This window comes from Gorilla gorilla, chromosome 23 (assembly GCF_029281585.2).
Source record: "Gorilla gorilla gorilla isolate KB3781 chromosome 23, NHGRI_mGorGor1-v2.1_pri, whole genome shotgun sequence".
NCBI lineage: Eukaryota > Metazoa > Chordata > Mammalia > Primates > Hominidae > Gorilla > Gorilla gorilla.
In genome coordinates, this window is record NC_086018.1 from 27,394,279 (window position 1) to 27,419,756 (window position 25,478).

At 47.6% G+C, this 25,478-nt stretch overlaps 1 protein-coding gene across 5 annotated transcripts in view; it reads right to left on the reverse strand.

The window, feature by feature from the left end:
* The window catches only part of AP1B1 (adaptor related protein complex 1 subunit beta 1), a 60,426-nt gene extending 36,215 nt beyond the window's left edge, over window positions 1-24,211 (reverse strand). For 2 of the 5 annotated variants that reach the window (XM_031005448.3, XM_031005444.3), the window contains exons 1-2: window positions 24,002-24,211; window positions 2,807-2,870 (exon numbers count right to left, since the gene is read on the reverse strand). In XM_031005448.3, the coding sequence (XP_030861308.1) occupies window positions 2,807-2,843 (37 nt within the window). In that variant the 5' untranslated portion in view covers window positions 2,844-2,870; window positions 24,002-24,211. The remainder of the gene's footprint in view (window positions 1-2,806; window positions 2,871-24,001) is intronic. The other 3 variants (XM_063704704.1, XM_031005443.3, XM_031005446.2) reach the window with 2 other exon arrangements.
* Between the last annotated feature and the right edge of the window lie 1,267 nt (window positions 24,212-25,478).

Here is a 25,478-nt window from a genome sequence, read left to right on the forward strand (position 1 = left end):
CAGATGTCATTTCCTGACCCCTTCTCTTTTATTTTTTATTTTTTTGAGACACAGTCTTGCTCTGTCACCCAGGCTGGAGTGCAGTGGCCCCATCTCAGCTCACTGCAACCTCTGCCTCCTGGGTTCCAGCAATTCTCCTGTCTCAGCATACTGGGTAGCTGGGACTACAGGCGTGCGCCATCACACCCAGCTAATTTTTGTATTTTTAGTACAGACGGGGTTTCACCATGTTGGTCAGGCTGGTCTTGAACTGATCTCGTGATCCGCCCGCCTTGGTCTCCCAAAGCACTGGGATTACAGGCATGAGCCACCATGCCTGGCCATTTTTTTTTTTTTTTTGAGACATAGTCTCACTCTGTCACCCAGGCTGGAGTGCAGCGGTGCGATCTCAGCTCACCGCAACTTCCGCTTCCCGGGTTCAAGCAATTCTCCTGCCTCAGCCTCCCAAATAGCTGGAACTATAGGCGGGCACCATCAAACCCTCCTAATTTTTGTATTTTCAGTAGAGACGGGGTTTCACCATGTTGGCCCGGCTCGTCTCGAACTCCTGACCTCAGGTGATCCACCCGCCTCAGCCTCCCAAAGTGTTGAGACTACAGGCCTGAGCCACCATGCCCGGCCCCTCTAAGCCCTTCTCTAAGCCTAGTCCCATACTAACTTGTTCCCACATATTTTCTTATTTCATCCTCACAACTCTGCACTTCCCTCCATTTTGCAAATGGAGGCTGTGAGAGGCTCAGTAACGTATAGCCAATGCTGGTAGGGGGCAGGGCTGAAACTGAAAACCAGGTCTGCTAGCTCCAAAGCCCATGCTCTCAATCCCTATGCTTGGGCCTACCCAAGATACCCACTTTGCTTTCCTAAACCTGTTTCCTTGTCTCTTTGGCTGGAGCATTGAACGCAGGCATGTCTGTCCACATATCTCTCTTCCTAAGAGAAATCCACTAAAAAACCCCACCCCCAAAATAAAAAAAAATAGCTGGGCATGGTGGCACATGCCTGTAGTCCCAGCTACTTGGGAGAATGGCTTGAACCCAGGAGGCTGCAGTGAGCAGAGATCTTCCCATTGCACTCCAGCCTGGGTGACAGAGACTCTGTCTCAAAAAAACCAAACAAACAACAAAACCTACCCCTGGAACTCCAATACACTCAGCACTACGTTCACCCTGTGGCTCACTAGGCTCCACAAGACTGATCCCCGCGTACCTCTCCAATTGCTTTCTCTCTTTTTTCAATTAGTTGCCCAGGCTAGACTCGAACTCCTGGGCCCAAGCAAGTAATCCTCCCACCCAAGCCACCACCTGGGGCGCCACTGTGCCTGGCTCTAACCTCTTCTTGTATCACCTTCCTCGGTAGCTCATGCCCACTACCTTCCTTTCCCCAAATGTGTCACAGGCACAGCACTCACTCCTTCCCCTTCCTATCCCCCATCGATCTGGCCAGCTCCACCCAGAGCTCTCCCACAGTCCCCCCTGGACCCACTACACTTCAGTGTGGTTACTACTCTACAGACTGTCTTCCCTGCTCAACCTTGAGCAACACCAGGTCAGAGGCTCTGTTTCTCTTCCACTGCACATGGTAGGTTCTCAGTAAAAACCAGCCAGACCAATACATGAAATGCCTGATGAGGGGCAGACTTTGAGTCCTGGATCAGCTGATCCAACAACAGACTCTTTTCATCTGGTCGGCAGGCATGTGTCAGTATCACTTGGAAGGAAGGAGGGAGGAATAAAGGGCTGGCCAGAAAGACGCTTACAGGGTTAAAGCACATTTGTCAGCCACGACGACATCCTCCATTTCCTTAAAAGCAGAAACAACCAAAATACCCAATGATATAAGCCTAGCTTAGCAAATTTCAGTGTAGCTACTCAATAGACTTAATAGTGAGTCATTAGAATTGTTGGGAAATGTTTATGATATCAAAACGTCAAATGAAAAACAGGATTAAAACCATGAAAATACATGCCTGACCAGCCGCGGTGGCTCATGCCTGTAATCCCAGCACTTTGGGAGGCTGAGGGGGCGGATCACCTGAGGTCAGGAGTTTCAGACCAGCCTGACCAACATGGAGAAACCCCGTCTTTACCAAAAATACAAAACTAGCCAGGCATGGTGGTGTAATCCCAGCTACTTGGGAGGCTGAGGCAGGAGTATCACTTGAACCTGGAAAGCGGAGGTTGTGGTGAGCTGAGATCAGCGCCATTGCACTCCAGCCTGGGCAACAAGAGCGAAACTCCGTCTCAAAAAAACAAGAAAAAAAAATTAGCTGGGCATAGCGGCGGGCGCATGTAATCCCAGCAATTCCGGAGGCTGAGGCAGGTGAATAACTTCAACTCGGGAGGCGGAGGTTGCAATGAGCCAAGATCGCACCACTGCACTTCAGCCTGGGTGACATGAGTGAAACTCTGTCTCAAAAAAAAGAAAAACACGTGCCCTTGGATAAGGACACACAGACACACGGATGGACACACACACAAACACACACACACACACACACAACTGCTGTGGGGGTGTTGATAGGATTGTGTGTTTTCTTTCCCCTAGAAAAAAACATAATTATTTTAAGCCATGGGAAATAAAAGGGCACTTTTTTTCCCCACACTTGGAGCTAATGTTCTTCCCTTTCTGAGCTCTAAAAGGAGTGGTCAATTTCTTACATCATCAACAGTTCAATTTTCTACATCTACCACAAGCTCTAGGTTTCCAGGCCTTCATTCCCACCCCTACTCCCTACCGCCATAGGAGGAGAACAGAAGGGACAGGAAGAGAAAGCATAGGACAAGGCCCATTATTAAACAAGTAATACCTTTCTTGGTCGTGGTGAAATATTTTGAGTCAGTCATTTTGGTCCCTTATCTGTAGCCAGGCTTCTGCAAGACAGAGAAGAGAGGGGTGACTTTCAGTTACGCTCCATCCCATCTTCAGTTATGGTGCAGAGGGAGGAGGAGAAGGATCCAGAACACATGTGGTACAGGAAAACAGCTGCTTATCTATTTCCTGGAGAAATGAACTTTAGATCATGGCAGATTAGATTTGAAAAGTAATTCTGAGGAATCTATCAACTTTTTTTTTTTTTTTTTTCTTCAGAGATGGGATCTCACCATGTTGCCCAGGCTGGTCTCAAACTCCTGGGCTCAGCCAATCCTCCTGCCTCGGCCTCCCAAAGTGCTGGGATTACAGGCGTGAGCCACCACACCTGATCCCATCAAACTTTTGAATGTGCCTCTTCTAGAAATCTTTCCCACAAAAATATCTGCACAAGGATGGACGGGCTTACAGCAGCCCCTTTGTGGGACCCACTTTGCTCAGCACTGTCCTAAATGCTTGGCACACATTAACTCATTAGAAGCCTCATCACAGCATCATCAAGGCACGATGTTACCCTATACAGTCAAATGAGATTAGAAAATACCAAGCTTAAAAGGCCAGGGAGACTTCTTCTCCCCACAACTTTTCGAAGCTGCTAAAATAGTAACATGTATGATTCATCTGTGGAAAGGGCTAGAATCTGTACTCTACAGCAGTTCCCAAATCTACCTGGCCAGTTTTCTTAAAGGCTCTCTCAGGACATCTCCTAGAGCAAAGCTCGCAGCGTGAAGTACTATTGTAGACAATAGGGGCCGGGCACCACAGCTCATGCCTGTAATCCCAGCACTTTGGGAGGCTGAGGCGGGTGGATCACCTGAGGTCAGGAGTTTGAAACCAGCCTGGCCAACATGGTAAAAACCATCTCTACTAAAAATACAAAAAATTAGCCAGGCGTGGTGGTGTGTGCCTGTAATCTCAGTTACTTGGGAGGGTGAGGCAGGAGAATCACTGGAACCCAAGAGACTGAGGCTGCAGTAAGCTGAGACCACACCACTGCACTCCAGCCTGGGAGACAGAGCAAGACTCTGTCTCAGAAAAAAAAAAGACAATAGGACAAAGAAAGTACTGAAGCTCCGCCATTCATTTAACAAAAATCATTTAACAAAAATTTACTGAGCATCTCCTATGTACCTCAGTAGTTCTTCTGGGCAACAGATGAAAGAAAACAAGTTACACAGGAACCAAGATACCCTAGATACATTTATTAAGAATCTATCATTTACCGAGCCCCTATTAAAGGCAGGGGCTTCGCCCACATTATCTCACTTAATCTTGTCAATAATGTAACTGCTTTGAATCCCATTTTACAAATGATGAAACGGACTCAGGGATGTTACATAACTTGCCCAAGGTCAAATGGCTTGTAAGTGGCTGGGCTGGGAGACCATTTCAGGCCTACCTGAGCTTAGTTCCTATGCTCTATTGATGAAGGAATTCTGTTTCCCCCTTCTGACAAGGAGGACAGTTCCCTGATAGTGGCTAAGGATTCAGTCAAAAAAAAAAAAAAAAATTAAGGCCGGACGCAGTGGTGCACACCTGTAGTCCCATCTACTTGGGAGGCTGAGTGGCACAAGAAGCACTTGAACCCAGGAGGCAGAAGTTGCAGTGAGCTGAGACTGTGCCACAGCACTCCAGTGTGATGACAGAGCAAGACTCTGTCTCCCCGCCCCACCCCCGCAAAAAAAAAAAAACACATTGAGACTTTCAAGTACAGCCTTCCAATCCTACCTGTAGTTTTATGTGGTATAGAAAACCACACAACTCCAAAAAATAGACATTTGAATGGAGAAAACCCACTTCACTTTATCTCTTTTGTTGCGTCTATGGAAGGGACTCAAACAAATAACCCACCAATATCTCCTTTCAAGTCATTACTATACGGGGGCAAGATGAAAGTTACTAGTGCAACGGATGTGAGGGATCAGGAGTCATTTCACAGTCTCTGGAAACCAAGCCAACACAGCACCTCCTCTCCAGCCCAATTGGATTTTTCCAAATTAAGCTTGTATTTATGGCAGGATGGCACTGAGCAAGCCTCCCAACTGAGAGACACCCATAGATTTTGTTTCAGTAATCACTGGGAAACAAATACGTACTGTCTTGGGGTCACCTTAAATCCTTTGTGGATCCTGTAGGAATAAAGGAATAAAGGCTTCACTGACAAAACAGTACAAAAAAAGGCACAATTCTACTTCCCTTTTGCTTTGCAAAGTTGAAAAGGAAGGATGGCACTTTTCTATGGGAGCTGCAGGGAAGAGCTGAAGAGCCCACTGCGTCTGATGTTGCAAGTCCCACAGTGGGGACTCTAAACTTGCTGGTCCTCCCAGCATGAGTCATGGCTGTAGACAGATCCACAAAGGAAGGCCCCGCATGCGCCAGGCTCACAGCTCCTGTTCGCCCTCCTCTTTCATGCCTGGCCCAGGCCCGGCACATAGCAAGTATTCAATTGATAGTTGTTGAAAGAAATGAAAAGGGGCCACTGAGAATCCCAGGGAGCCTCAGCCTGCTCTCTGGCAGCCCTGTTACGTAACTAGTTAGCATTTGTTTCCAACAGGAATTTACTGACATTAAAAACGATTTTTTTTTTTTTGCACACACATAAAGCCATTTTCTCAAAGAAACCTCACCGACCTAGGGGTTCTTTGGGGAACTCTGAAAATGAGCAGGTAAATCAGATAATGGGATTTCTGTCTTACAATAAAGATCTGCATGGTTCCAGAAGTCACAGACTTGAGAGTGTAACTGCCAAAAGTATCCAAAATAATAGGATAATATCATTTCTCAAGGTTGAGTGTAAGAGGGATAACTGAAGACAAAAGGGGCTAAAACTCACAGGCCACAAAGAAACACAGAAAGTAACACAGAAACCACTCCAACATTAAATCTAAAAAGAAACAAAAGTGGCCGGGCGTGGTGGCTCATGCCTGTAATCCTAGCACTTTGGGAGGCTGAGGTGGGCAGACTGCCTGAGCTCAGGAGTTTGAGACCGGCCTGGGCAACATGGTGAAACCCCGTCTCTACTAAAATACAAAAAATTAGCTGGGTGTGGTGGCATGTGCCTGTAGTCCCAGCTACTCGGGAGGCTGAGGCAGGAGAATTGCTTGAACTCAGGAGGTGGAGACTGCAGTGAGCTGAGATGGGGCCACTGCACTCCAGCCCGAGCGACAGAGTGAGACTCAGTCTCAAAAAAAAAAAAAAAAAAAAAAAAGAAAGAAAAGTGAATAAAACAAACAAAATACCTTAGATAACTAATGTGAGAGTGCTCGGAATTTCTTGCCTCTCCAGAAGAAAAAGCTGTCAGAGCCTGTCCCCTCCCCTGCAGGCCCAACACAACATCAGAGGGCCCTAAATTCCCAGGACGCAACCTGCTGGTGACAGATGGGTGCTGTATGCAACTGACCAAGAGGAGAAACGGGTGAGAAAGCCTCTCTTTCTGGGGATTTAAAAAAAAAGTGACAGAGCTGCAGGGTAGCTGGTCAAAGCACAGCTGCAGATACCCCAACAGCGCTGAGCTTTCCGTGACAGTCTTCCTTTTACAGGTGCTAAGCAACTACTCACAAACTTAACTACCACTCAGTGCACTGGTGCTGGCTGCAGCTTTTTTCTGCAGTATCTGTTTCACATATCCCTCTGCAGAGGGCCCAATGGGACTGATGATGCAGAAATGTATCCCTCTGAAGTTGTTTCATATGCAGGAAATTAAAGTAGAGAAGGGAGGGGATGCGGAGAAAAGTGAAACGCTTTGGAAAGCCACCCCAAAACACAGATAACAAAACAAAACAAAACAAAACACCTCACTTCACCATGAATGATTCCCTACCTACAGCTTAGTGATGTACTGAGGGCGGCTATCTCCTCGTGTCCTTTCTCCATTGTGAGCACCTAATGCTGGTACCTGGTCTTGCAGTTGCCTGTTGGATATCAGTGCAAGAGATTTCTCATTCTCTCCGCAGGAATGGAAAAAACCCTACAGTTCAGTCCTAACGGGGCTCAGACTCATAGATGCCATGAGAAAGACTGGTGCTTTTCCTGGCACCTGCTCGGCTGTTATCATGCACTGTATCCCTACCCCATAGAGGCCAAAGGGGCTGAGACCTTGTTCTCTGATGAATCTGATCAGGTACACGAACCATATTTGAAAGCAGGCAGTGGCTGGGCGCAGTGGCTTATACCTGTAATCCCAGAACTTTGGGAGGCCGAGGTGGGCGGATCACGAGGTCAGGAGATCGAGACCAACCTGGCTAACATGGTGAAACCCCATCTCTATGAAAAATAAAAAAAATTAGCCGGGTGTGGTGGCACGTGCCTGTAGTCCCAGCTACTCAGGAGGCTGAGGCAGGAGAAGCGTGAACCCAGAGGCGGAGCTTGCAGTAAGCAGAGATCGTGCCACTGCACTCTAGCTTGGGCGACAGAGTGAGACTCCGTCTCAAAAAAAAAAGCCAGCAAATTTAGGCAAGAAAAAGCTTAGGGTTTGGATTCCATCTTTGGAAGTGTCAGGGCAAATTTTTTAAAGTGGTTAATTACGGGGAATTTTTGATTCAGAAACTGCTCTGGTCAGTATAATGAGTCACTTTGCTAAGGAGACAGCATTCTGGGCTGGGATCCCCCCTCAATTTCAGCATTTACAGGCCAAGGAATGCCTCAAGGGGATGGCATGGTCAAAATTAAAAGAGGGGCATACCTGGAACAACTGGTTTCACCCTTGAGGAGCCAGTGTGGCTGTCCCCTCTTAATCTTAATATTTCTCACACCCACATTTGAAAGATTATGACTTTGATGTCACATCCCAGAACCAGTTCTGGTTAACTTCATTTTTTAGAATTAAAGAAAGGGGACGGAGGCTGGGCATGGTGGCTCACGCCTGTAATCCGAGCAGTTTGGGAGGTCCAGGTGGGCAGATCACCTGAGGTCAGGAGTTCGAAACCAGCCTAGCCAACATGGTGAAACCCCGTCTCTACTAAAAATACAAAAAATTAGCTGGGCATGCTGGCGGGTGCCTGTAGTCCCAGCTACTCGGGAGGCTGAGGCAGGGGAATCACTCGAACCCGGGAGGCAGAGGTTGCAGTGAGGTGAGATCGCAGCATTGCACTCCAGCCTGCGCAACAAGAACAAAACTGGGTCTCAAAAAAAAAAAAAAAGAAAAGAAAAAAGAAAAGAAAAGGAACTGAGCAATAAAGCCTAAAATATAGTAGCTTTCTCTCTTATGTTTTCTAGATGTATAAAGAAGCCCTTGGTGAGACTTTTGGAAACAGTGTCCAGGGACAAAGATGTAACATGATCTAAGAGAGGGAAAATGAGGTCCTAGGTCCTAAGGAAAAAAAAGGGAAGAAGAAAAAACATTTCCATCTAAAGACTTTGGTTTTTAGCTGCTGAAGTTAGGGTTAGGCTTAAAGGAAAAAAAGTTCTCAATATTTTTCAAATTTTGTCTTCATATATCTAAATATAATTTTAGGGACAAGAAATATAGACTATCTTTCTGTGTTTTAAGCTAATAAAATGAATTTAAATCTATTTTTAAAACATAAGAAAATCACCTCCTTTGAGAATGAAAAAAATAAAAACATAAGAAAATGGGTACTGAGTATAGTATTTCATTTTTCTCCAATCTCTCAAAATTGGTGACAACCTTTAAAAGGAAAGTATGCTGAACTGAGTCTACTTCATCTCCATAATTCAATTTCCCTCTTTAAAATGGGGAGATCAAGCTGGGTGTTGTGGGTCACATCTGTGAATACCAGCACCTTGGGAGGCCAAGGCGGACAGATTGCTTGAGGCCAGGAGTTTGAGACTGGCTTGGGAAACATGGTGAAATCCTGTCTCTACCAAATTAGCATGGTGGTGCACACCTGTAGTCCCAGCTACTCAGGAGGCGGAGGTGGGAGGAATGCTTGAGCCTGGGAGGCGGGAGGTTGCAGTGAGCCAAGATCACACTACTGCACTCCAGCCTGGGTGACAGAGTGAGACCGTGTCTCAAAAAAAGAAAAAAAGAGCGGGGGGCCGGGACTGCTGTACCTGCTATTCTGTGTATTTCACATATTTCTTCTGACAAGGGCTAATGTGAGAATGAAAGCATGTTGACAAGAAAAAATGTAAACATCATAAATATCACAAGATTTCATGTGTACAAAGCTCTAAGAGGCAAACCTAAGCTACCGTGATAACAGTCAGGTCAGTGGATGCTTCTGGGTGGGAAGGACTGAAAGCGGGCATGAAGGGCCCCTGCAGTAAGGGAAATGATCTGCATCCTGATGCAGATACTGGACACACTGTACACTTAAGAGCCAAGCATGTCACTTGGTGTAAATTAAACAGACATTTTAAAAAATGTGCTGGGCGCAGAGGCCTGTAATCCCAGCACTTTTGGAGGCCAAGGCGGGTGGATCACCTGCGGCCAGGAGTTCGAGACTGGCCTGGCTAGCATGGTGAAACCCGTCTCTAGTAAAAATACAAAAATTAGCTGGGCCTGGTGGTGGGCACCTGTGATCCCAGCTACATGGGAGGCTGAAGCACAAGAATCGCTTGAACCTAAGAGGCAGAGGTTGCAGCAAGCTGAGGTGGCACCACTGCACTCCAGCCTGGGCGACAGAGCAAGACTCGGTCTGAAAAAAAAAATAAAAATAAAAATAAAAAAAAAAAAAGGCAGGGCACGGTGGCTCACACCTGTAATCCCAGCACTTTGGGAGGCCGAGGGGGGCGGATCACCTGAGGTCAGGAGTTCAAGACCAGCCTGGCCAACATGGCAAAACCCCATCTCTACTAAAAATACAAAAATTAGCCAGGCATGGTCGTGGTGCATGCCTGTAATCACAGCTACTTGGGAGGCTGAGGCGGGAGAATCGCTTGAACCCCAGAGGCAGAGGTTGCAGTAAGCCGAGATCGGCGCCATTGCACTCCAGCCTGGGCAACAGAGCAAGACTCTGTCTAAAAAAAAATTTTGTTTTTAAAAAAATAACAAAATAAAACTCAAATCTGGAGAAGAAAGGAAGAATGAAACATTGCATCCAGAGGAAATAAAGTCTTTGGAGTGTGACATCAAATCTGGAAATCTTAAAAGAACCATGAATTCAATTCCATAAAAATTGAGTTTTCCTGCATGGCCAAAACAATAAAAAGCAAAAAGCCATATGATAAACATACTCACTAACATTTGCATCACATTGCAGACAAGGCCTATTTTCCTATATAAAAAGTGACTACAAATAGGAGAATGGCAGAGGATGTGGACAGTTCACAGAAAGTGAATTAATATAATGGTTCAAGCTTATTTCTAAGAGACACAGAAACTGAAACTACAGTGAAATATAACCTGTCAGCTGCTGAACTGATAAAGAGCCAAGAGTCTAATAACACCCCATGCTGGAGCTGACATAGGTAAATAGGCACCCTAATTTGAGGCTAGCGACAGTCTGAAACGCTACAACCTCTGAAGCAAATTGGTAACAGCCATTAAAATTGCAAAGGTCCTTACCCGTTGACCCAGTAATTCTGCTTCTAGGACTTTACATGTGGAAAACTATGTAGATACAAAATTATTCATGCAACATCCTTTCTAATAGCAAAATACTATAAATGTCCATCCACAGGATTGTTTTAAAAAATGACAGCACAGTAGAGCTGGGCACATCTGTGGCTCCAGCTACTCAGGAGGCTGAGTGGTGAGGATAGTTTGAGCCCAGGAGTTTGAGGCCAGCCTGGGCAACACAGTAAGACCCCAACTCTATACATAATTAAATGATAGCACAGCATATGGACATATGGAATACTATGCATCCATGCAAAAGAATAGGCAGGTCTGGCTGGGCGCGGTGGCTCATGCCTGTGATCCCAGCACTTTGGGAGGCCGAGGCAGGTGGATCACAAGGTCAGGAGTTCGAGACCAGCCTGGCCAACATAGTGAAACCCCGTCTCTACTAAAAACACAAAAAAATTAGTCAGGTGTGGTGGCACACGCCTGTAGTCCCAGCTACTCGGGAGGCTGAGGCAGGAGAATCGCTTGAACCTGGGAGGCAGAGGTTGTAGTGAGCTGAGACTGTGCCATTGCACTCCAGCCTGGGTGACAGAGTGAGACTCCATCACAAAAAAAAAAAAAAAAAAAGCATCTCAGATTTCCCCACAGACTTCCTCCCCTAATTTGGGATCTGTCCTGTTGAATGCTGTCAACCCAGTGACTGCCACGATGCCTGGCACATTCTAGGAGCTCACCAAATGTTTGCTGGCAAAATGAATGAAAAGACAGTTTCCCAGAGAAGCTACAAAACCAAGGGCCCAAAACAGATTAAGATGAGAGAGCTGTGACAAGTGCCAGACAGTGATGACTGGGCAGACCAGACTGGGAACATAAGGCTTTGCAGTTAACATGGCAAGGCTGATGCAATGTCAAGATGGCTGCCAGGAAATCTGGCCCTACTACCAACAGCTGTGTGACCCTGGGCAACTACCCCCATCTCTGGGCCTGCCTTTCTCCAAATGTCAAACAAAAGAATATGATTAATCAATGGCTCAAGTCCCTCTCTACTCTTAAACCATTTCAAACAGATAAAAGTGGAATTGTTCTGGTGGAAAGAAGGGTGGGAGGCCTAGAGCCTGGCTCATTTCACTATACCTACCTCTCCCCATCCTCACCACGGCCCTTCAGACATCCCGTGGTTCTATGGAGCAAAGCTTGAAAACCAGTCTACTGAATGACAAATCTCTCCCACATCTCACATTCTATGATTCTCTGCTGGATAAGGGTCCCATTTCCCTACCAATGAGTGTTCTTCCCAGGTGTCAAACACGAGGAAGTAGAGTATGATCATTCTAAGAACATGACATAAGATGTTTCCAAAGGGAAAAAAAGAGAACAAATTCAAAATGCAGCCAAGGCCAGCAAACCCCATTAGGTCTTCTGTAGGAAGGAAAACAGTAAGAAGCCAAACAACAGAGTGTTTTAATTTCTCCAAATGGCCAGCCAATGTCAGGGGAAGGCCTTTTCTAGTCTCCGGGCAGTGATTCATGTCAGAGCAGCCCATGCTCTTCAATCAGATGAGAAGTGTGAAGTTGGTGGTGGCAGCACAAGGCACTGCACACTCTTGGCACTCAGTGAATTAATGAAGGAGACCATCAGTGTGGTGAGATGAGCCACAGAAAAAGCTTTAGGAAAGGAAAAGGGGAAAGAGATGTTTCACAAGGTCAGATCCAGTTGCATCTTTATCTCTGAACTCAAGGACATTCAAGCAGGGAAAACTGATCTCTGAAGGTCTATGTTAGTGGCTTCCAACTTTGGTACTGGAACTGCCACTGTTAAACACTTCCCTAATGAATGAATAGCTGTCAGAAACCTGCTCCATAGAACCTGTCAGCTCATGGACAGTCAAGAGGAAGTTAGGGAAGAGTGAAAAAAGGGGGCTGGGGTGATGCCACTGTTTCTTCTTCATTTGGAGCAGAAAGGCCAAACTTTGTTCATTCCATGTGTTTTGCTGCTTTGGTTCTGTTTCAAAGGCAGAGGTTAATTCATTTGACAAGTATTCCTCTACTCTGTGCCATGCCCCGGACTGTGTACCTGCTCCCACAAAGCTTAGAGTTCGTTAGAGATGATGACGCTATTCACCACTCCTCATTTGTCTGACAATCTCCTTTTAAAAAGGAAAAGGGGCCGGGCATGCTGGCTCATGCCCATAATCCAGCACTTTGGGAGGCCGAGGTGGGAGGATCACTTGAGGTCAGGAGATTGAGACCAGCCTGGCCAACATGGTGAAACCCTGTCTCTACTGAAAATACAAAAATTAGCTGGGTGTAGTGGCAGGTGCCTGTAAAACCAGCTACTCGGGAGGCTGAGGTGGAAGAATCGCTTGAACCTGGGAGGCGGGGGTTGCAGTAAGCCGAGACCGTGCCACTGCACTCCAGCCTGGGTGACAGAGTGAGACCCTGTCTCAAAAAAAAAAAAAAAAAAAAAGGGAAAAAGGTCCTTATAGGTAAATACTTAAGTTCACTTTACAGACAGGGAAACAGGTAAGGCCAGCTGGAAGACTAAAAGGTGAGTCAGCAGTAGAAAAACCAGATTTCAGACTTTCTCTCTGAGAAAACGTGGTTACCAAACTCAGACAGGCTCTTCCAAGTCAGTTCAATAACTATGAGAAAATAATCTGTGTTCTTTAGGCTCAGCATGAAATTTGGAACAAAGGTGGCAGTGGTAGTAGTAATGGTAAATGGATGTGCACCATGTGACAGACACTATGTAAAGAGCTTTAAAGTTAGTCCTCATGGAAAGGCGTGGTGGTTCACATCTGTAATCCCAGCACTTTGGGAGGCTGAGGCTGGCAGATCATGAGGTCAGGGGTTTGAGACCAGCCTGGTCAACACAGTGAAACCTGTCTCTACTAAAAATACAAAAAAATTAGCCAGGCATGGTGGCGGGCGCCTGTAATCACAGCTACTCTGGAGGATGAGGCAAGGAGAATCGCTTGAACCTGGGAGGCGGAGGTTGCAGTTAGCCAAGATCATGCCACTGCACTCCAGCCTGGGTGACAGTGCGAGACTCTGTCTCAAAAAAAAAAAAAAAAAAGTTAGTCTTCACGATAATCCATGAAGGTTTTAATATTATCACAAGTTTACAGGTGAGGAAACTGAAATACCAGGGAGGTCAAGGCATTTGTTTGGAGTTACACAGCTAGAAAATGGCAGTGCCAGCACTCTCCACTGCTGCCCCCTAATAAGGTCACACATGTCCCACTCTGTCCAGCAAGGCAACTAACTGCTCCTCTCTGAATGAAGCCCTGGCAGAAACATACATGCTCTAGGCTAAAGGGTATGTGAAATGGGTTGCCACACATCCCTGCAGAGTCCCTCAGATGTTGAATTACAGGTTATTTTAGGGCCAGCCCAGCCGGTTTGGACAACAGGGAACGTCAAGTTTGGTCATGTGCCTAGTGAAAGCCTATCTGGATGCGCTTGCCAAGTTATGGGCCTCCTGGGATTTGGATGAAAACTGATTAGTCAAAATCAATCTCCTGGCCGGGCACAGTGACCCACACCTGTAATCCCAGCACTGTGTGAGGCTGAGGAAGACAGATCTCTTGAGCGCAGGAGTTCAAGACCAGCCTGGGCAACATGGCGAAACCCCATCTCTACAAAAATACAACAATTAGCCAGGTGTGGTGGCATACATCTGTAGTACCAGCTACTCAGGAGCCTGAGGTGGGAAGATTGCTTGAGCCTGGGAGGTTGACGCTGCAGTGAGCTGTGAATGTGACACTGCACTCCAGCCTGGGCAACAGAGAGAAAGAAACTCCGTCTCAAAAAAAAAAAAAAAAAAAAAAAGGCCGGGCGCAGTGGCTCACGCCTGTAATCCCAGCACTTTGGGAGGCCGAGGCGGGCGGATCACGAGGTCAGGAAATCGAGACCATCCTGGCTAACACGGTGAAACCCCAACTCTACTAAAAATACAAAAAATTAGCCGGGCGTGGTGGCGGGTGCCTGTAGTCCCAGCTACTCGGGAGGCTGAGGCAGGAGAATGGCGTGAACTCAGGAGGCGGAGCTTGCAGTGAGCTGAGATCGCGTCACTGCACTCCAGCCTGGGCAACAGAGCAAGACTCCATCTCAAAAAAAAAAAAAAAAAAAAAAGTCAGTTTCCTGAGGCCCACTAGCAATTAAAGACTTCAGAATGAAAAGGAACTAAAGGCAGACAAATGTCACATGCAAACGTTCTTATATTGGCTTTGAGTCTCTAGAACTCCATTCTAGAATCAGGTACCAGTTCTAAACTGATCTATAAGCAGTAATGTGCGGAAAGATCTGCTGTGAAGAAAAAAAAAGTGATGGGCGCAGTAGCTCATGCCTGTAATCCCAGCACTTTAGGAGACCGAGGTGGGCAGATCACTTGAGGTCAGGAGTTCGAGGCCAGCTTGGCCAACATGGCGAAACCCATCTCTACTAAAAATACAAAAATTAGCTGGACGTGGTGGCTCGCACCTATAGTCCCAACTACTCAGGAGTCTCAGGCAGGAGAATCGCTTGAACCTGAAGTCGCACCACTGCACTCTGGCCTGGGTGACAGAGCAAGACTCCATCTCAAAAAAAGAAAAAGTTCCTCTGGACTTGAAAATAAAGTAAGTAAGGCTTCTTCTGAACAATACTTAAATTAATCGAGATGAGGAGAAAGAGGCCAGAGACTACAGAACAAGGCTCTTTGTGATCTCGGTTTTCCCATCTATGTAATGGGAACACTTTCTGAAGATCTGTCAAATTAACAGTGTAGAGCACCATCCGCTCCATGCCTGGAACTGTGCCCCACACGGAAGCATGCACACAGTAAACAAAGGACAGTCTTTTCTCACTGAGCTCTTACAGATTTAGAGGCCAGGTAAAGGACTGCAGGGGAACGGCAGAGTGATCATGCCTCCAGAGGAGGAGGGTTCTGAGATACGTGGAGCAGCAAGGGAAGTTCTCTTAGATGAAGAGGGGCTTGGCTGACACGAAAAGACAGGTTAGATTTAGAGAGGCAAGAGTGGAGGTGGCAGAGAGATGCACCACGAAATTGCCAATGTGACAACGGAGGGAACTGACAACAATTAAATCAACACTAGCTGGGGAACGGCTTCTTGCTAAGTGATTTACAACCCTTCTCATTTAATTCTCAGGGTAATTCACTTAAAAAACGAGGAATTAGAGACACTGAGAGATGAGTGATTTACCTAAGGCCAAAACAAGAAGTCTGTGAGCCCCCCTGCCTGGCTGAAGGAAAGGACCTGGAAGGGAAAGGAGCAGACGAGCCTAGGGAAGGAAGAATGAGATTCAGAAATGGTCCTGGATGCCAGGTGTGTTGGGTCCTGCCAGCAGAAGACACAATGATCATGTCAAATGACAAGTCTCATGCTGATAAGCATTTGACACTACTGATCACTCCCTCCTTCCTGAAAACCTGTCTTCCCTCAAATGCTAGGATGCCACGCTCTCTGCCTGCCCTCCTATGCCACTGTCTGCGCCTTCTCAGTCTCCTTTGCTTGTTCCTCTCCTTCTCCTTCAACACTGTGTGCCCCAGGGCTCAGGCCTGGTACCTCTTCTCCCCATCTATGCTGTTTTGCCTCTTTGGTGGATCATCCAGTATCACAGCTTTACATACCATCCACATAGCCCAACCTCTCCCCAGAACCCCCGGCACACATGTCCAAACTGTGTAACTGACATCTCCACATTACTGTGGAGATGACTAGCAGGCAGCTCAAACAATGTGATAAAAACTGACCTCCTGCTTCCTTCCTTTCCCCAACTGGCTCACCCTGCAGTCTACATCATCTAGTTCCTGCCAGCACCATCTTTAAGAGGGCCTCAGGCTAAAAACCTGAGTCACCCTTAACAACATACTCTCCTTTAAATCTATCGGCAAATCCTATTGGATTCCAACCTTCAAAATGAATCTAGAATCCATGAGCAACTTCTCACTAGCTCCATCACTAACCCCAGCTCCAAGCCAGCATCACCTTCCATTGAGAGTGCTAACAAAGCTGCTCCCACACTGCTTTGCTGACACCCCATCTCAGCAACAGCCAGGATGATCCTCTTACAGTCTAAGTCAGACAGTAGCACCCCTCTGCTCAACGTCTTCCAACGGTTCTCTGTCTTACTCATAGTAAAAGCCAAAGTCCCTACCATGGCCTCATAGCCCACAGGTCCTATAAGAGATGCATGCCCCTCCTCTCTCACGCATGCACCCTGCTGGCCATTACCCTTTGAACTCTTCTCTCCATCATTCCCTCAGCTCCAGCCGCACAGGCCTCTTTACTGATCCTCGAACACAACATGCATCCACCCCAGGGCCTTTGCCCGTGCTATTCACTTTGCTAGGAAGGCTCTTTCTCCAGACAGCCTCATGGCTCAGTCCCTCACCTCTTTAGGTCTTGGCTCAAATGTCATCTTCTCATTGAGGCCTTCTTTGACCACTTCATTTAAAATTGTATACCCCTCCCCCATAATCCCCACCACTTCCTAACCCTCTTTGCCCTTTTTCCCTTCGAAGTACTTATTACCTATTACCTACACACTGTAAAATATACTTACGTTGTCTATTCTTTCTCCCCCTATAAATTCCCTAATGTAAATGGGGGTAAGGATTTTGTCCATTTTGTTCACTATCATATTCCTGACTCCTAGGCTGGTACCTGGCAAACAGGTGTTCAATAAGTAGCTGAATGACCAGTGCTCAACTCTCTTCTTGGGCAAATTTCATGTTTTGTAAACCAATCTCTGCTAGAGCAGCTTCTCCATGTTCCATTCACGGGGTTATCCAGGATCAGAGATACATCTGCTCTGATTGTCAAGCTATTCTAACTATATTGAAATTGAACATGCCAGACCCCTAGCACGTTTACAGCCAATAAACGGAAGCTAAGTGAATAAATTATGAGAGAGAGAAGAAAGGGCAAGGGTAGAAGATCAGGTGGCAACATCTCCAGTGGGAGAAACGTTCAGTGAGGCCAAGTCACTCTCACCTGCTCCCATAGGTATCAGCTCGGAGTGACAGAGCTGCAGAAGGTGGGGGTCTCTGGCAGAGGATATAAGTACCAGGTCTTTGCCTCCAGGCCCACATGCCTTCTTTGTTCCTCTAACAGCCAACTCTTCACTATCTCTACCCTTGCTGATCCTTCTGCTTGGATTATCCTCTCCTAACTGCTCCAATTTATCCTTCAAATCTCAGCTTAGATGATCTCATTTCAAAGATAACTTCCCTTCAGCGTGATACCTCTGATGCTTAAAAAAAGAAACAAAACAAAAATACCTTTCCTACATGTACTATCTTTTTTGTTGTTGTTGCTAGAGACAGACAGTCTTGCTCTGTCACCCAGGCTAGAGTGCAGTGGTGTGATCATAGCTCACTGCAGCATCAAACTACTGGGCTCAAGCAATTCTCCTGCTTCAGCCTCCTGAGTAGCTGGGACTACAGGCATGTGCCATGCCCAGCTAATCTTTTCAAGTTTTTTGTGGAGTCTCGCTAAATTATCCAGGCTGGTCTTGAACTCCTGGCCTCAAATGATCCTCCCACCTCAGCCTCCCAAGCAGCTGGGATTACAGGCATGAGCCACGGCACCTGGCCATGCATGTACAACCTTAAGAAGGTATTTCTCTGTCCACATCCCCCAGTATTCTTATTCATACATTTCCTGAGCATCTTTCATGTACCAGAAACACTTCTACATGTTGGGAATGCAGCAGTAAAAGAAACAGACAAAAATCCTTCCCTACATGGAGTTTATGTCCTAATGGGGGAAAGAGACCGTAAGCAAGATAAGTGAGTAAAATACATAACATCTTAGATAGTGATAAACACTATGGAGGCAAAAAAGAGGAGGGAAGGAGGATAGGGAGGGGAGAGGGGAGGAAGGGAAGTTAAAATTTAACTAGGGTGGCCATAGAAGGCCTCCTTGAGAAGGTGACAGGTGACACTGTCTGCGAAAGAGCCTGCCAAGCAAAAGAGATCGCCAGTGCAAAGGTGAGTATGTGCCTGGCATGTCTGAGGAACAGAAGGGAAGTGAATGTGGCTGAGTGAGCAATGAGGAAACAGTGGGTCAGGAAGTCACAGGAGAATGCAGGGGGCCTTATGATCAAGCGTGAGGTCTCTGGCTTTTACTGAGTGAGCTGGAGCCATTGGAGGGTTTTGAGCAGAGGAGTCCTGACATCTGACCTATATTTTAATAAGTTCTGGCTGCTATGCCTTTTGTTTCCCTCGTGGCTTATTGGTTTTTCTAATCATTGCATTTTTTCCTCTACTTCTTTGTCTCTCTCTCCCATTAAAATGAAGTAAGCAACTAGAGAGCTTATCTGAAGCCTGAAGCCATATCTGGCCTGTTGACCTATCAGCATAGGCCAGCACCAGGCATTAGCAGGCCTCGATAAATACTGAATGAACACTGGACTTAGAAAGTCTCTGTCCTCAGTGTCCCAGCAGCCAGCCACCCAATACTCGAGATCGGGCAATGAAGACCACCACAGCAGCAGACCCAAGGCTGGCTCTACTGAAATTGTGTTATTCCACTCCCAATAGGCTTAAGATCCTAAATGTAAGGAGGGTGTAGTAAAAAGTATCTGCCACCCAAGTCTATTCCTCTACGGAACTCAGCTACTGAAATGCCAAAAATGAACACTGAAGGTTCAGTTTTAAAGCTTTTGAGACCTGGGCCGGGTGCGGTGGCTCACGCCTGTAATCCCAGCACTTTGGGAGGCCAAGGTGGGCGGATCACAAGGTCAGGAGATCGAGACCATCCTGGCTAACACGGTGAAACCCCATCTTTATTAAAAATAGAAAAATTAGCCAGGCGTGGTGGCGGGTGCCTGTAATCCCAGCTACTCAGGAGGCTGAAGCAGGAGAATGGCGTGAACCTGGGAGGCAGAGCTTGCAGTGAGCCGAGATCATGCCACTGCACTCCAGACTCCGTCTCAAAAAAAAAAAAAAAAAGCTTTTGAGACCTGACTTTCAAACCTACCACCTTCCAGCTCCGAGTCCACAGGGTAGACTGTGGTAATTGGTGGTAACCCGGGGGATCAGTGACTAAGGCATCCCAGTAACTGATGAACTCTGGGCCTTGTGGGGTCAACCCAGAGTTAGGCCACACTCATACCACAACTAGGAGAGGCCTCCCCTCCTGACAGAGGTCAGAGGTCAAGTCCAAGGCTAAAGACCCAGACAGCATGAGGCGTAGGAGTGTAGAACCACAGCCAAGTCCTTCCTCAGCTCCACTATATAAGAGGGGACAATCTAAACACAAGGAGTGGGTAGGTGAAGGCAGCCATTGCAGGTAGGACAGGGGCTCTCCCAGGTTCTACAAAGCAAACAGGCACAACTGCAGCACAACTGTAAAATGGGAACTACAATGTTACATGCCTGAGGGGTTTGTGAGGTTAAAACAAGTCGATACATACCTAGCCCTTAGCAGTGCCCGGCCCACAAAATGCCTGATAAATGTTAGCCACTATTACTACTACCGAGAGAGAGAGAGTTTACCACTTCTCTGCTCCGTACCAGATTCCCAGGTCTCTGGAAGCCCTGAAACACCCTGGTGGCTGTCTGGTGGTACCAACTGTAGTTTGAAAGTAGTCTCAGCACTGATCAGATTTCTCCCTGTCTCTATGAGGTGACATGAGGATGGACAGGAGATAATCTAGAAAGTGCTTTGAACCCCTTAGGAGTCAAGGAATCCTAACAATTCAATGCAATATTCATTCATTCACTCATTCAACACCTGCTGAGCACCAACTATGTACCAGACACCTCACTAGGTGCTGGAGACATAGTTAAGGCAGGTCTTCGTCAAGGATTAAAAGCTATTTACTGACCGGGCACGGTGGCTCAAACCTGTAATCCCAGCACTTTGGGAGGCCGAGGCAGGCGGGTCACTTGAGGTCAGGAGTTCGAGACCAGCCTGGCTAACATGGTGAAACCCCATCTCTACTAAAAATACAAAAATTAGCCAAACATGGTGGCAGGCACCTGTAATCCCAGCTACTCTGGAGGCTAAGGCATGAGAATTGCTTGAACCCGGGAGGCGGAGGTTGCAGTGAGCCGAGATCGCGCCACTGCACTCCAGCATGGGCGAAAAAGCGAGACTCTGTCTGCAAAAAAAAAAAAAGAGCTATTTACTTAGAAGAGAGCCAAATAAACAATCACAACCCACTGTGACCCTTGCCACAGGACATCAAGGAAGGGCATCTAGCTCAGACCTAGGGGTGGTGATCAGATGGGAAGAACCAAGTAGCACTCCAGCTAGGCAGGTAAGGTTGGGAGAGCAGGAAATGGTGTTCAGGCAGAGGGAAGAGCGCAAAGCAAACACAGAGAGGTATAAAGAGTTGGGAGGCCAGGTGTGGTGGCTCACGCCTGTAATCCCAGCACTTTGGGAGGCCCAGACAGAAGGACTGCTTGAGGCCAGGGGTTTGAGACCAGCCTGAGCAATATAGCAAGACTCCATCTCTACAAAAAATAAAAACAATTTGCCAGGCACAGTGGCACCCGCCTGTAGTACTAGCTACTTGGGAGGCTGAGGCAGGAGGATCGTTCAAGCCCAGGAGTTGGAGCCTGCAGTGAGCTATGACAGCTCCACTGTACTACAGTCTGGGTAACAAGCCAAGATCCTGTCTCGAAAAAAGAAAGAGTTGGTGCTTGCAGAAGTAGCAAGCAGCTGAGGGTGACTGGAGCTTGGGAAAAGGTGAGTGTGGAGCAGGAGAGATGACAAAAGAGAGCTAGGCAGGGGTCAGAGTCCAAAGGGCCTTGAATGCCATGCTAAGGAATGTGAGTTTTAGCCCGAGGGCAACTAGGAGCCACTGATGGATTTTCAAGCAGAATTTTCTTTAAGGATTCCCCAACTGCTCTGTTGACATTTTTTCTCAGGAGTATTTGTTCCTCTCCATGTGAAGACATAAACAACAGAAAAATCACTTCTGGGCTGTGATAATATCAACGATGTCTCTTAGGCAAAAAGACCTGCCGAGAAAAAGAAATGTCTGCAAGGCACAGATGTCACCTCAACCTTCAGAAACACAGCGAAGTGCAAAACCCAAGCCATGTTTGCTTACTGTCAGCATGTCAGGCTTTGGTGCCAGACACGGGAAGTTCCTGGGAAGTAGTTAAGACATGCAAGAGTTTCAGAGGATGACTAGAAAAAGATGCAAGCCCAAGCTCAAAGCCAGAAGGACCAACAAATTGAACTTGTTCTGAACTACTTTTAGGAAGTGAAACAAGAAGGGTGGAAAAAGTCCTGCGTACATTAAGGTCTCTGTTTGCAGAAGGAAGTAACGCTCCAGAAGCCAAGGTTGGCAGCCTTCCTCAGACACAGGCCCCCAGCAGGCATCAGTCTGCCTAGAGTCAAAGCACCCAAAAATCACAGGCCCTGCACAAATTTTCCCAACTAACCCTCACACAAACCAGGAGTAGAGGAGTCAGAAAGGGTGGCCAGTATTATTTTAGAACTGACGTAAAGGAGGGCCAGCCTATGTCAACCGTCCAGGTCAGGTCACACTGCCAGGAAGCTGCTGAGCTGGGGTTGAACCCAGGGCTGACTGACTGGGAGTCGGGTGATCTTTCCATCATACCTCTGGGCTCTTGAAGCAGCTCAGGGTGAAGCCTCCACTGACCTACACTCAACAGATGATCTCCACACAATCTCTGAGGGATCTGACTCTTTGAGACCTACTGAAGCTGCTCCTCATGACAGTTTCTAAGAGGTCAGAGGAGACTGGTGGGCTCAACTCAGGACAGAAAACCAGCTCTGAGCTCTGCTCATGTTCCTAGCCTCTGTGACAAGTTGCTTCATCTCAAATCCTCCCTTGGAAGGATGGGAATATAAGGTGACAATATTAAGTTTCTGTGAATTCAATGGAACTAGGAGAATAGATCACACAGCTAAAAAAAAAAAAGGTATTACAGTAATATTTATATACAGCTTTCTTCAGAAGCCATGTGGAAGCCCTCACGGGTTCATTCACAGGTTCATACCCCTAGGAGCAGACAGGAAGGCGGCAGGTCTTTCTCATGTTGATGTCAGGGAAACTGAGGCAGAATTGAAGCAAATGAATATCCGCAATGGAATGAGGCTTAGATTCATACAGCCTAGTCCTCCAGCCACCAAACCGTCTCACCACCTCCCAAGTAAGACGTGCTCTGCTCTGGCAAGAAGCCATGGGGCCTGCATATTTCTCAGAAAGGCAAAGATTCTTCCTCTGGGTACCTTCTTCCAGAACCTAGGACCAAAAGATCCCCTAGAGGTCATGTGGTTCCTCTCTTTTTAGACCAAAACGAATGCAGCTCAACCACTCTGAAGAGAAGTTCTCGATAATCTTCAAATAGTTTTCACGGATAGCCTGTTTTGTGTCTCACTGTTCCCTAAAGTCAGGAAAATCTTAGACTCTTGCCCTGAAAGGTATCACTAATAGCAACAGCCTGTAGGATTGTTTTATCCTAAAGAAAGTAAATCGAATGCCCCTTATGAAGATCAGACAAAAAGCAATAAGGCTACATCGTGACATAAATCCAAATAAATACAACGGCAGCTAAAAATCTTTTTTTTTTTTTTTTTTTTTGAGACGGAGTCTCACTCCGTGGCCCAGGCTGGAGTGCAGTGGCACGATCTCGGCTCACTGCAACCTCTGCCTCCTGGGTTCAAGCGATTCTCCTGCCTCAGCCTCCCAAGTAGCTGGGATTACAGGCGTACGCCACCATGTCTGGCTAATTTTTGTATTTTTATTGGAGACAGGGTTTCACCATGTTGGTCAGGCTGGTCTTGAACTCCTGACCTCACGATCCACCCGCCTCAGCTTCCCAAAGTGCTGGGATTACAGGCGTGAGCCACCATGTCTGGCTAAAAGGCTTAAACATCCCCTACACCCCAACCTTACTCCAGTCTTTCCTTTGTCTCTGTACTTTGCAGGTCTCTGACAGCCTGGCAGGAAACCTGGCCTTGCCTCTACTACCCGAATGACCTTACATGTGGGATTTAACCTCTCTGTGCCTCAGTGTCCTCATCAGTAAAATAGGGATATTTAATCCCCACAAAGGTTGCTGTGAAGTTTAAACGTGTCATTGTAAGGAAAGTGCTTAGCACAGTGCCCGGTACACAGAAAGGACTCGATAGCCACTAGCAAGCATCTCCCTCGTTATTTTGCAGCATTATCACCGGTGTCTCCATTCAGTTAACTTGTCTTAGAGGCTCCAACAAACAAGACCAAGCCAGTGCCTAGCCGGAGGCGGGCGGCACGGGACCGTTTTCTAGTTTTTTTCTTTCTTCTTTTTCAACCTTGGCAGAGATAACGCCCTGAACAACGAGGAGGCCTCAGGATGGCCATGGAGGTGAGTCCGAAAGAGGAAATCAGAGCCCGAAGAGTTTTCCCTCAGGCCAGTGGGGAATTCCTCGGGGCCTAAGTCCTGTCTCTCCGGGCGGAAGCCCCAGGAGGTGCTGCGGGTATGGGGCGGCCGAGGAACAGGCCGGAGGCCAAGTGGGCGCGAATGAATGAACGAACCCTCAGCCCTTCCTCCTCCTCTGGCTGGGGACGTCGCTCGCGCCCCTGCAGCGCCGCGTCCTCTTCATGACCTCTGACCCTGCAAACCCCTCACCTAGGACCCCTGACTCCTCGCCCCACTTCTTCTCCTGGCTCGCCCGGGTCCCCGCTTCCTCACCCGCAGGTCCCAACAGCTCCCGGCGCCACGGCTCGGTTCGGCTTGGCACCAAAATGTCCGCGGCCTCCACCTCTCGCTTTCCCGGTGCGTCCGGGCTACCGGCGGCTCGGAGCCCCGCGGCTGTCACCTGCCGGGCGGAAGTGAGCTGCCCGCGCGCGGGTACTTCCGGTGGACGCAAGGCCTGAAGGCGGGGTCAAGGGTACAACCCTGGCGGGGGTGGTGCCCGTGGGGCGGGGCAAGAAAAGGGGAAGAGCCCAACGGTATTAACCCCTCGGCAGCCGCGGCGCTGCTATGCTGCAGTCTCCCGCAGAGCCCTTGGGAAACCATCCCGCTAGCTAATTCAGCGTGAGGGGGCCGGGCAAGGTCGTAGGGACTTTGAAGTCCATCTTCTGTGTAAAGACGGCAAATCTGAGGTTCTAAGAGGGGCAGGGTTTTGCTCAAGGTCACTCATTTTTTGTTTGTTTGAAACAGGGTCTTGCTCTGTTGCTCAAGCTAGAGTGCAGTGGCTCGAAGATCTGGGCTCACTGCAACCTCCGCCTCCCGGGCTCAGGTGATCCTCTCACCTCAGCCTCCCAAGCAGCTGGGACCACAGGTGCGCAGCACTACGCCCGGCTAATTATTTATTATTTACTTATTTATTTATTTTTTGTAGAGAGAGTCTCACTTTATTGCTCAGGCTGGTCTCGAAATCATGGACCCAAGAGATCCTCCTGCCTCGGCTTCCCGAAGTGCTGGGATTACAGAGGGGTCTCTCTCTGTCCAAACTAGGTTTACAGCTCTAGTTTGGACCCCTCCATTCTTAAGATGAGTGACCTTGAGCCAGACACAGTGGCTCATACCTGTAGTCCCAGCTACTCGGGAGCCTGAGGCAGGAGAATAGCTTGAGCCCAGGAGGTTGAGGTTACAGTGAGCTATAATTGCAGCACTGCACTCCAGCCTGGGCGACAGATCCAGACCCTGTCTCAAAAAAAGAAAAAAAAATGGCCGGGCATGGTGGCTCACACCTGTAATCCCAGCACTTTGGGAGGCCGAGGCGGGCGGATCACAAGGCCAGGAGATCGAGACCATCCTGGTTAACATGGTGAAACCCCGTCTCTACTAAAAACACAAAATATTAGCCGGGTGTGGTGGCAAGCGCCTGTAGTCCCAGCTACTCAGGAGGCTGAGGCAGGAGAATGACGTGAACCCGGGAGGCAGAGCTTGCAGTGAGCCGACATCACACCACTGCACTCCAGCCTGGGTGACAGCAAGACTCCGTCTCAAAAAAGAAAAAAAAAAGAAAAAGAAAAAAACCATCTGCAATCCCACTGACCTAAGACAATCACTTTTAATATTTTGGTGAATGTTCTTCCAGACTTGATAGATCATTTGGTTTTTTTTTTGTTTGTTTGTTTTGAGACAGGGTCTTGCTCTGTTGCCCGGACTGGAGTGCAGTGTCGTGATTTTGGCTCACTGCAACCTCTGCCTCCCAGGTTCA